Source organism: Eleutherodactylus coqui, chromosome 5 (genome assembly GCF_035609145.1).
Source record: "Eleutherodactylus coqui strain aEleCoq1 chromosome 5, aEleCoq1.hap1, whole genome shotgun sequence".
In the NCBI taxonomy this organism is placed as follows: domain Eukaryota; kingdom Metazoa; phylum Chordata; class Amphibia; order Anura; family Eleutherodactylidae; genus Eleutherodactylus; species Eleutherodactylus coqui.
The window spans coordinates 126,328,475-126,341,613 of NC_089841.1; the positions used below are offsets into that span (position 1 = coordinate 126,328,475).

A 13,139-nucleotide genomic window follows, 5' to 3' on the forward strand; every position below is an offset into this window, starting at 1 on the left:
AGCCCCTTTAACTCACTAAAAACCTCAACAGCAAGAGATTATATACAAAAGTCCAATTCCATGTCAAAGATGAGGGTGTGGAACACCTTCCACATCAGAAAGGCGGTATACAGTCCCATAATGCTCTACTTGAGCTTTCATCATCCTTGACTCTCTTATGGTAAAACAGAACACATAGCCTGTGCTTACTGTGTGGCTTGATGTAGCTTTACCGCTGACTCAGTGCATCGCACTAGGGAAGGCCAAATATACACTGTAAAGCATAGCTGAACATAAGAAAAAAAAATATATATATATATATTTTTTATAGAAACCGATGAATGTCATTTGCTCATTTAACCAGTCATGTTGCTTTCCTATTTACTGGTTTTATGTTAACACTGTGTATTGGGCTACCTAAGTCGATTGGAGGGGTAGCAGTTGTTTTCACACGACACTTCCTTGTGTTTTGGCTTTTTGCATGTGTCAATTCCACTGAGGATTCCGCATGGCATTTTTCTGTACCATGTGGTAGAAATTTGTTAAATCCCATCCGTGTGGCTTGTACTGTTAATGCTGCTAATTTTCTGTTTGGAAATTCGGCAAGTAATTACCAGCCGGAGACTATTAGCTGCACATGAACCTGGAGTATACCCGCAGTGGCTTCCTGTCCATATCATGTGACCATGAGCAACAGGTGAACAAACGTAACTGTCACCACTGGACTTGGAAGCACCACGGGCTACCCCTATGAATCCTTTCACTAGACCACCAGTCTATCTCCAACTAGTCCATAGTTCACCTGTATGTATGTATGTATGTATCTATGTATGTATGTGTATATATATGCACTGTGCATTCATTATTGTCATGAACATATGTAAGTACAGGGCTCTTCCCTATAGGTCAGATTCTACAGAAGTAACTGAACTGATATTTTTCATTTTTCCTCTTCTTGTATAAGACTGCCTCATTTTATAGAAGAGGTTAAACACCCCACTGTGCTATACATAATGCATGAGAGGAAAGGCGAGAAGAATGTTTTCCTACCGAAGCAGCATTAATAAACTCTCACAAGGTCAAGGGTTCGAAAATCAGGAAATGATCCATTATGGGTCATTAACTGCATCTTTTTTCCCAATATATCACAAATGTCAATGCAAACTGCAGCCACCTGCTATTTCCTATCCCTAGCATCTAAAGAGTAAATAAACTCCAGAGGTATGGAGGTCTGATTTGTACACAGAATATAAATAACAAAAGGAAACCGATTATGAGAAAATACCACTGCGCAACATGGCAGGTAAAATCCATTAGAGGGATTGTCTTGCACTGGGTCCTCCTTTATGTGCAAGAACACAGAGACACTTTGTAAGGGTGGCTTTGGCAATAATGGACCAACTACATCCATGTATTACTTCAATGGCCATTTTATTTTCTGGCCGCCACATATACCTCTGATGATTCTCTGGAAAATATCTTTGTAATACAGAATACATTAAGCATGATAGAAGTTAATTTCACAGATTCATATAAAAGCTGTGAGAAGAAATCTCCATGTGCCCTTGTATGAAACTACAATTAATCAGAAAAACGTGCTCCATAGTGCAGAGGGGCACAAATTATAGAGCCGTCAGTAGAGATGAGCAAGCATACTCGCTAAGGGCAATTACTCGAGTGAGCATTGCCCTTAGCAAGTACCTGCCCGCTCAGAAGAAAAGATTCGGCTGCCGGCGTGGGGGAACGGTGAGTTGCGGCAGTGAGAAGGAGGGAGCGGGGGGAGAGAGGGAGAGAGCGATCTCCCCTCTGTCACCCCCCCCGCGCGCGCTTTCCTCCGCCGCTCCCTGCCGGCATCCGAGCGGGCAGGTACTCGCTAAGGACAATGCTCGCTCGAGTAATTGCCCTTAGCGACTATGCTCGCTCATCTCTAGAAGTCAGTGAGGAAAAGTTAGGAATAATGGTACCTTATAGGGTTGTGTAAGGGCACAGCACCTAAAGAAGCCTGTCAGCTAGCTGCAGCCTCCCCACTGTGGATGTCAGGAACCTCTGCAAAGCATCAAGGAAAGGCAGAAACAAAATGGGGATCATGTGCGTTAGGTTGAAAAGAATCAGCAATGAATATTTAAAATTCTTGTTAAACTGGGTTATGCGTTTCAATCCTGAAATGCAAATAAGGGAGATGGAACAATACCTCTGCAGCGCCACCAATTGGAAGGCTTCATTTCTGCAAGTCAATATAAGACTCTTTATACAAGCCTTGTAACAATAACTAGGAATTGAAATGGGACCTTCAACAGGCTAGAGGAAGGTCCCATTTCGGGATTGAAATACACATCCCAGTTTAATAAAAATGTCAAATCTTCACCACTGATTCCTGATCCTGTTGAAGCATGATGTGGTCCCCATTTTGTTTCTGCATTTCCTCGGATAAAACTAGGGACACGCGGAGGTATTAATTCTATAGGCACCATATGAATCAAACTGCCGGCCACACTTTTGACAGGCATTGCTCAGAAAGGCTAAACCAACTCCAATAATGATATCTTTCATGCTTGTTGCAAGGTCACATATTTTGGCCAAAATATCATTTTATATCTCATGCTGTTTTTCATTTTGCTGAAGACACTGGGGGAGAATAGAGTATCAGTAATGTGGTGTACTAAAAATGCTGGTCAGGCTGCCTGATGTAATAGTATGGGTGTAACTAATGGGAAGCCAGCCAGCAATGTTTCTTTCATTTGTCTGACACCTTTAGGCCCCTTGGATGCTACATTGTTTTCTCTACGTTTGTTGAATGCAAACCGAGTCTTACAGGCATTGCATGATCATGAGTTTCCTGCAAGCATACAGAAAAAATGTATGTATCGTCGTATAAATACATAAAACTTTTCTCAATAAATGAAATGAAGCTTTTTACAAGGATGTACAGATGTAGCAATTGTTAGCACAACCAATGTATCATGATAACAGAAGTGTCAAGTTAAAGTTTGCTATATCTGTTCGTCAGCTAACCAAACCCAAAAATACTGGGAATATTCTACTAAAAATGTGCAAAAGATTATGTATTGACCAACAAGTGACATTATATGTGAAGCTAGTTGTGAGTATGTATAGAGTAATGATCATTAGAACTATGGACAAAAGTTCTTACCAGCAATAGTTTATTCATGTTTGTTTTGCCACAATTGCTGAATTTATGCTTCTGCTTTATTCACTTTGTTAATTGCTATAGACAGATAATTGTAGACAGATATTGCCAGTTTTATGTTTTTCACTGACTTAATTGTATTTAATTTGCTAACCTTCTAGTGCCCAATGCAAACTGGAGCTGCGGAGTGTCTACTCTTATTGGCAACACACAAAAGCCAACAGGGATCGCAGATGTCTACAGCAAATTCCGACCTGTTAAAAGGGTTTCCCCGCTGAAGCATCAACCAGAGAGTCCAAAACTCAATGAAAGTGATGATCAAAAAGAGGAAAAAGAAGAAAATGAAAAAAATGATGACCCAGGAAAAGATGGCGTTCTTGCAGATGATGATGAGGGATTTAAGTGTAAGAGCATCGAGTCAAATGTTTTGCTTGGCGAGCTAGAACATTATGACCTAGATATGGATGAGATTTTGGATGTGCCTTACATCAAATCCAATCAGCCATTGACTCTTTTTACCAAAGTAGCATCGGAGAAAAGGACCTCCAGTATACATCCATTGTCCAAGGGTAAAAATGGTCCTATGGGCAACCTGGAGAATCTGACAACCAATGCCACGCAGTTTTGCGTATTGTCTCCAGTTAAAAACTCAACTCAGTCTACCATCCTTGATCAGAGCAGGCATTCATCTGGGGGATTAGAGCTTTCACAGTCTAACATTCAGTGCAGCTCAGTCCATGAAGCTGAATACCATAACAAGAGCTTTCTGAATAGAGCTCTGTCTGATTCCCATGCACAGAAGCTTGAAAAGACCATGCCCAGCTGCCAGCTCCGGTCATTTCACCTGCCGGGAACAGACTCGCAACTGGATGGCATAAACGGTAATGTGAACTGGAATTACTCTGAAGGGGAAGACATGAAAAAAATCAAAAGCATATTAAATATTGTTAAAGAAGGACAGATATCCCTGCTGGTAAGTACACTACAAATGTATTAGCAATCCTCCAGATAGACTGGTCACTTACTTTGCAATATGGAGAAGTAGATTTCTTGCACTGCAACCTGCACAGTGATGGCAAAGAAGTCTCCATATTAAATGTTATGTCAATGACTTATACTATGTAGGATAATAGTGCATTGCAATAAACTTTCTTGCTCTGTGATTGAATGTATATGCCCGGTCTAGTTAGTAAAGAATGTATTGGGGTATATTGCCTGCTTCCAGCAAGTGCTACAATGCGTTAACTCTTTAAAATGCCATCAGGCTTTGCAGCTCAGCCTGGTTCCAATCAGCTTTTTGTCATTGGCTCACCGTGGGAACACCGTGTTGTCTTCATTAGTATTCAGACTTGTTCTTTGCCAGCTTTTTGTAACAACCATTCACAGACAAGAGCTGAGCACAAAGTCTAAAATGTCCCACGGCCCATCCAAAGCATTTCATTAGCATCTGCTTTGGTGATTAGGTATGACAATTGTAGGTTACCAAAGAAACAGATTACTAAACACACAGCTTGAGCGAGCAGTTTACACTGTCCATTGCAAAATTAGGGCATTAGTGATAGACAAAACGGCTGTTGGGTTTTACTAGAGAGTTATGTGATTTGCACTTCTTTATATGATTAGGTTAAATAGTAGAGAATTATGGTCCTTGTAGTTCTACTAAAAGTGCACATGCACTGTGCCTATATCTAAAGGGGGGTACGGTATGTTCACATGCAGATTTGTTACAGAAGTATCTGCAACTGAAAATCCGTTCCATACATCTGAATGTGCTTTACTTTTCTGCAGCATGAAGTTTTACAGACCCCATTCAGATACATGGAGCAGTGTTTGGAACAAACCAGCCCATGGGAATATACAATACCTTTAAATGAATGAGTGTATTCACGTAGCATAGAAAATTGATTTAATGTCAGGAAGAGAACACATGGTCCATCTAGTCTGCCCTTATGATGTCGCCATAATTGTGGTCAAAATATACATAAATCATGTGAAAATTAGTGATGAGCGAGCATACTCGCTAAGGACAATTGCTCGAGCCATCATTGCCCTTAGCGAGTACCTGCCCGCTCGAGAGAAAAGGTTCGGGTGCCGGCGGCGGGCAGGGAGCTGCGGGGAGAGCAGAGAGGAATGGAGGGGAGATCTCTCTCTCCCTGTCTCCTCCCCGCTCCCACCTGCTGACTGCCGCAACTCACCGCTCCCCTGCGACGGCACCCGAACCTTTTCTCTCGAGCGGGCAGGTACTCGCTAAGGGCAATGCTCGCTCGAGCAATTGCCCTTAGCGAGTATGCTCGCTCATCTCTAGTGAAAATATGTGAATGAAATATGGATCAATATATTGGCTGCAGGACTGTGTTGTAATACTGGACAATATAGGAGTGACTCAGTTAACTCTGTAACACTAGATTTACATTACTTTTGGACAAGTGAATTGAATATAGAGAAACCGTAACCAGATTTAGCTGTTGCCTGCCTGTATGTTTAGCCCATTGAAATTTATGGATATGCAAAAGGCTAACTTTTGATATTTTGCTTTGTTCACCAAACGTATCCTTCAGATGTAGCCCATAAAGTTGAGTACAAAGTTTTTTGTGGTGCTTTAAATGATTGTAAATGCCTGCGGTTTGGAGCATTCTTTATATAGAATTTAATTGTTTAAAAAAGACTCTTTTTGAATTATTAGTATTATTGTAATAACAATAAAGCCTATGGATATAAATTCATGAAAAAACATCTTAAACTCAAGTGTTGCTCTTTTATAAAATGTCACTGATCCCCAAAAAGCCACTAGCATGCCACAAACTGAAAAATAGTCCATCTAGTCTGCCTTCTATTTCCTTTCTATTTCTCTTTTAGGATAGATCTATGCTTATCCCAGACGTGCTTCCATTCATTTATTGTTGATTTTCCCACCATATCTGCTGGAAGTTTGTTGCACGCATTTACTATACTTTTAGTAAAATAAGATATTCCAGAGGCGTAGCTAAAGGCTCATGGGCTAGGGTGCAAATGTTTATCTTGGGGCCCTCTAACTTCTCTTAACCCCTAATGCAGAGGCGTAACTTGAAGCTCCTGGGCCCCAATGCAAAATCTGTAACAAGGTCCCCAACTATAATGCTTTATTCATAGTACTAGGCTCCCTATATGGAGAAGAGAGGCCTTATGGGCCCCCTAAGGCTCCTGGGCCCGGGTGCCACTGCATCCCCTGAAACCCCTATAGTTGCGTCAGTGAGATATTCTGAAATTGTTTCTGATTTACCCCCAACTCGTTTTCAGAATGTACCCCCCTGTTCTAGTGTTCAGTTTCTTATTAAAAACTTCTCATAATTCTTATTTATCACGTAACATATTTAGGTTCCTTTCACATATTTTTGGATGCAAAAGCACCTTGTTTTTTGATGTTTTGATGCACCAACATTTTTTTACTGGCAAAAGCACTGAATCCAGATGTTCGTTATGGGTCAGGGATAAAACATGAGACACTCTTCAAACCTTGTATTTTTGTAGTGGTATTTTTGTTCAGTTTTTGGGTCTATAGCGTTTTTGAAAATCGCAGCATGCTTTGGGTGCGGTGTTTTTCTTCAGGCTTCTTTGTCGGAAAAATAAAGCCAAAGAAAAAATGCATGTTTGCATAAAAAGCACCACCAAAAAAGTCAGTGAGAAAAAGGAAGACCTTATGCAAAAAATGCTTGCGATTTCTCTTCTTTTTTTACCATTGTACATGCGCAGCACAGTTTTTTTTTCAAACTCCTGCTTTCCACACGTCTGCAGAGTCAGCTGCAGGTGGGCCGTGGATCGGATGGCTTCCATTAACATCAATGGAAGCCGTCTGTGCGGGATCTGCACAGAAATGGAGCATGCTGGGATTTCTTTTCTGGACCAGAAGGTCTGCAAATCAAATCCACATTCTTTAATTAATTTGCGGACACCCAGGAATGCATGGGTGGCTTGATTTGCAGATCTCCCGCACGGGGAAATGGGGCCTAAGTGTGGAGTAAATACCAGCTAATAGCTGTTTTCCTATTAGATTCTACCGCATTACGGTTTTATTTTTTTTGCCTTCCTCTGGATCAACATTGGTGGTTAATATGCTGAACTGGATGGACGTATTTCTTTTTTCGGCCTTACATATTATGATACTATGATACCTATTGGCTGTCAAACTCTGGAGTATCCTGTCTATACTGCAGTCACTTCCATGCAGAGAAGCCTTCTGTCTGATGCTTATCAGGCACCATCTTGATCTTTACATTTTCCCCTGCTTTCTGTACTTCTATGCTGTGCTAGCAATCCCATGATTCATCAGCACAGCATCGCATGACCAGCTAGAGTATGTACCATCTCTGCCTGCTGAGAGAACACTGTAATTATCTTTAACCTGTACATTTACCTAAAAAAAGGCTAAGGACCATAATTATACAGTCAGAGGATGAACTATCATCTCCTTCATTATAACTTTGTGACAGGAGCCTGTAATCATCACTATTAACTGTGCTAAGATTTCACCCCCCATCTCCCTTCCCTGTAAAAAAAAAACAAAAAACAGTGTAATACAGTCCATGTAATTTCATCATGCATGAAGTTCAGATAACCCTTTGAGAGAACAGAAAGGCAAGTAATTCTTAGGGGATCACCATAAAATTACATGATTAAAAAAGTAATACTATCTGATTTAAGTATACTGGGGGACTAGTTATATAATGTATGATCTTTAATCGGGTATTCCCCTTTCAGCCAAGAAAACCTGGAAGCTCTGTTCTGTCACAAAGTTGTCACAGTTCTCTTTCCTTAGCTCTGATTGAAGTGATGGGAACTATGAAAACGGTGTAGCACGCTACGCTGCGCTATTACTGTAACTTGGGTATGTACTAAAACCGTGTACTGCGCTGTGCTACACTTTCTTCTGTAGCTACTAGAGATGAGCAAGCGTACTTGCTGAGGGCAAATACTCGAACGAGTATTGCCTTTTGCGAGTACCTGCCCGCTCGTCTCAAAAGATTCGGGTGCCGGCGGGGGTGAGCGGTGAGTTGCGGGAGTGAGCAGGGGGGAGCAGGGGAGAGAGAGAGAGATCTACCCCCCCCCCCCCCCCCGCTTGCACCTGAATCTTTTGAGACGAGCGGACAGGTACTCGCAAAAGGCAATACTCGCTCGAGTATTTGCCCTTAGCGAGTACGCTCACTCATCTCTAGTAGCTACTATTCACTTCAATGAAAGCTGTGGTAACAGTACTGCTCTAAGCCCTTGGCTCTATTTGTAGACTCCAGCCGGGTAACCGGCAGCCATGCCAGCGGTGTCCCATCTCTGTTTTGAAAAGCCAAGAAGGGAATACCCCTTTAATTATAAACATGTATTAATGAGTTTGTAAATCAACAATCATGACCATTGTTGGCTGCTTGTGCTTGTTTGTGTGTTTTAGCTGATGAATTGTCTTGTTCTACACTAAATATCTCTTGGATTATTATTTTACAAGAATACCAAGATGAAATATCTATTGGAATCTAGTAAAAGCGACATATATGGCACCTATTGAGATATCCCTACTGGAGTTTGCACATGCTTAAAGTCACTAAGTAGCTTGTTAAGAAAACTTCTGTAATCTTTTTGGATACTGCATTTATACAAGTATAAGCTTGGAAAGAACGAGCTTTTGTAGCAAGGAAGGATTCACATTTTAACTTTCCAGACAACTGTTTTAATGTGAGAAAACTAGGGATGAACCACGAACTGTATGCTGTTTAAAGTTGGCCAAGTCCTTGGAGATTTTTATGATGATTTGGATTATCCTCAATGTATAAACCACGGCCAACTGACCTGATTTCTCTAAGCTGGCTTTCCCAATAGCCAGAATAACATAAGACTACATATTTTAAAAAGACAATGACAGACCAATATATTCTGGGAAGTAAATATATAAATGTAGTTTATCGTGCTTCTAGTTCGGCAAACTTCCCATATGTTCTCCCGTATCTTTTCTATCTTTCTTTTGCTGCAGTTAAAACTCACTTAAAGTAAATTCACACCACATTTGGGTTCAAATGGATGTATAGGAGCTTCACTCAGGAACTCACTCGTTTCGACCAAAATAACTGTGCTCATTGTCAAGCATCCTTGCTTGCTTGACAAAGACCACAGTTATTTTGGTCGAAACGTTGCATGCATTTTATGGAGGAGGAATAAAAGTTTACAAATTTTACTACAAGAATTCTGCTGAAGTGAGTTCCTGAGTGCAGCTCCTATACATCTATTTGGACTCCGTTCTAAGGGCTGGTGGGTTTACAGCTCTTTTTCGTTGGAAGTCTGCACCTGAATTAAGAAACTTCCCCAAGGTGTGGTCCTATTTGGAGTGCCGTTGACAAATCATTTGGTTTTGATGGATAGGATGGACCACATTTGGGTTCATCTTTGAAATTGTCTCACCAAACATATATCTGGACTCTTTTTTAGCATATGTTTGCTCACTAAAGTCTATGAGCAGGTTTGTTAGAATGAATGTCGGACATTTTCCCGGCATGTACTGTACGCCGACAATGGTGGAAATTGTGCCTTGCGGAGTTATAGTTTGATAGATAATCAATATAATGACAATTTTCTGCAGTGATAAAAGTTAGAACTTGTAAAATTAGAAGATCATATGAGTATTGTAAGAGTTTGCGTGACATATGCAACACCCTGACCCCATCCCATAGTAATCCAAACATAGATAACCATAGGGATGTATGGTGATCTACGTTTAGTTCAGTATGGTACAACTATGGTATCAGTGTGTTACTGCCATAATAGTGGTGTTAAAATGCACCCATATTACTCTTTGTAAAACTTTAGTTTAGTGAGTCATTTCCATCACATGCGGAGGTTATAATACTTTAAGATTTAACCCTTTCCAATCCACTGTCTGACCTCTAAAGACATTATGATTTAAGGCTGTACAGCTCCAATGTTTAAAGACGCCCGTCGTGGTTCTCTTACTATATATTGCCAGCCTCTCTGCTGTCGGAGCCTATCCAACGTGTCACCTCATGCAGTACTGGCTTTAGCCAGCATTTGGCGCCGTTGTATAACGGCAGAAAAAGAGTAAGCCCACTAGGAAAACCAGGATACAAATTGAATTGGAAAGGGTTAATCTTCCTTTATTTTCAAAATCACACTAGAACACAAATTAAATGTGGTCATGTTTCAAGAGTTTCATGAATGAAACAAGAGTTTACCAGAGGTATAGTTTATACACCGTCTTTATTGTTAAATCTGAATAATGTTCTTATTTTTATTGTTTTGGTCATTATTTTATATAGTGACATTGGTCCCTTTTTCTGATGAAGACGATACACATAAAGTCTCCAATTTAAAGGTCAAATCTATGTGAAGTAGTGTAAACTAGAGATATGTTAAAATGTCGAGCGGCAGGGGGAGATTAGATAAAGTATATAACCCAGAACTCTAGACAGCAGCGCTAAGCACTATGCCACATGGGCATCCTATAATTCCTTTACTATGCTATTTTCATTATTAAACATTTTGCTGACATCAACCAATGAGCTGGAATATGGTTGACCCCCTGGACACATTCCTGGTACTTTAGAAATCCCTATATGCAATCGAATATCATGTCTCTTATTCGCCTGGTATGTTTTTCTTTAAAATACGATAAGGAAGTACCAGGAGTAAGCCAGACAGAAAGTATTATATGTTTTACAAATGAGCCATGATCCTGTCTGTTCCCAGTCATTTGGTGTTTGCTTCAGCAATGTTTGACCGAGAAGATTTTATACATGGCTATTTGATTAGACATGATCTTTTCTCCAGAGCTTAGTGAAAATAACCAGTCTCCTCTTAAAATGTTTTTCATTTTGTCCCAGGCAGGCTCCGGAGAGGGCTGGCATGCTTGTGGTTACTTGTCACGGTATAATTCAGCCGTAGACGAGAACATTCCAAAAAAGCTATCGCCAGATCATCATTTTCAGTTTATGAGGCGACCTATAGTGATTGCAAGAGCAGTAAAAACTGATGGACGAAAGTGCTTAAGTGGTTACAGCAACTCTACTTGTAAAATATACCTAGAGTTTTACTTTTCTGTAATTTAATTTTAGAATCTATTTTTATAGGTCAGAGATCTCCTATTTCCATTACCACAGCTCGAGAGATCAATCGTACCATTTTGAACTTATTTAGATTAAAAAATTAAAGCAATATTACACTCTAAAATATTAACTTTGCACCAACTAAGTCGACTTGGGATGGCTTCTAAAATATTGCTTTGATTGTACAAGATGCTTGGCAGTCATGGTAACTTCTCTGCTTGCCGCTCCTCTCTAATTGCTAACTGTTAACAAAATATGAGTCCAGATGGCATCCACCCTATAATCTCCAATCTGTGATTGCTGCCCCTCTAATCTGACTAACCAGTCCCTTCTAACAGGTGATGAGTGATGACTGGAGAATGGTCAATGTTGTACTCATCCATAAGAAGGGTAATGGAGAAGAAGTTAGGAACTACAGGACAGTTAGTTTGACATTTGTAATAGTTAAATTAATGGAAACTCTCCTAAAAAAGAAAATATTTAACCACTTAAAAACTTACAACCTAGGACCCTGAATAGTAGAGTTTTATTGAGGGTAGATCATGCCAAACTAATCTCATTGATTGCTTTGATTATGTGACAGAAGAGGTAGATAAAGGTGATGCCACGGATATCACCTATCTGGAGTTCACCAAAGCCTTTGGTACAGTTCTGCATGAAGAGATCATAGATTAGTTGGATTTGCAGTTGATTGAAAGTTAGATATCAGAGAGTTGTTGTCAAGGGAGTATATTCTGAATCGGAATGAGTTACAAGTGCTGACCACAAGGGTCTGCCCTGGGTCCTATTCTTTTTAATATGTTTGTAAGTGGCATAGCAGAAGATTTAAGAGGTAAGGTCTGCCTGTTTGATGATGACACAAAAGGGGGTTGATTCTCCTGGTAGTGTCTTGAACATGGAAAACAATTTAGCTTTACAGCATAAATGGTCAGAACAATGGAAACTGAAGTTCAAGATTTCCAAATGTAATAATGCGTTTAGAGAGAAGTAATTCAGGGACTGAGTGTTGTATCAACAGTTCTGTGTTATCCAGGACTTCAGAAGAGAAGGATTCAAAATGAGTTTCATCAGGTAGCAAAGAAAGCAAGTAGGATGTTCGGCTGCATAGCTAGAGGTATAACCAGTAGAAAGAGGGAGATTGTGATTCCGCTGTATAGAGCTCTGGTGAGACCACATCTGGAATACTGTGATCAGTTCCAGAAACCTCATCAACAGAAATAAATTGATAAGATAGAACAAATCCAAAGACAAACTACAAAAATGGTGGAAAGCCTCAAGAACAACATTTATCAGGAAAGACTTGAGGAAAAAAGAGGAAGGAGAACATGATCGAAACCTTTAACTATGTTAAAGGTATAAATAAGGTTTGGGAGGGCAATGAGTTTTATTATTAGGAAGCTTAACACTAGAACAAGGGGGCTCAATCTGAGATTAGTTGGGGGAAGATCAGAAACCATGTCAGAAATATGATTTTACTGAAATAGTCATAGATGATTGGAACAAACTTCCAGCAGACATGGTTGGAAAATCAACAATAAATGAATTCAGGCATGTCTGGGATAAGTATATAAATCTAATCCTAAGAGAGAAATATTTCTATAGTCCTATAGTATGTTGCTAAAATATCTTAGACTATTATAAGCAATGTCATTTTAGCTTAAAGTTTGTTTTTATCAGTTTTTTCCTGAACAAATGTCTGCTCAACTGTGTGCAAAACTATGTACAGTGTAGAAAAAGTATCCAGATTTGGATACTTTTTTTGCTAAACTAGTATACAGATGTAGCAAAGTGTAACTTAATTGTGATAACTTGCTACAAGAAGTTATCTCGACACAACAAAATCAATTGAAAAGCTATTGAAATGGCAAATATACTGTGACACAGAGCCTTTTATTAACATGTTAAAGGGGTTGTCCCGCGCCGAAACGTTTTGTTTT

At 39.9% G+C, this 13,139-nt stretch overlaps 1 protein-coding gene across 2 annotated transcripts in view; it reads left to right on the forward strand.

Moving 5' to 3' along the window:
* The window catches only part of SNCAIP (synuclein alpha interacting protein), a 209,436-nt gene that overhangs the window by 142,886 nt on the left and 53,411 nt on the right, over positions 1-13,139 (forward strand). For both annotated transcript variants that reach the window (XM_066603114.1, XM_066603115.1), the window contains exon 5: positions 3,289-4,100. In XM_066603114.1, coding sequence (XP_066459211.1) covers positions 3,289-4,100 — 812 coding nt within the window. The remainder of the gene's footprint in view (positions 1-3,288; positions 4,101-13,139) is intronic.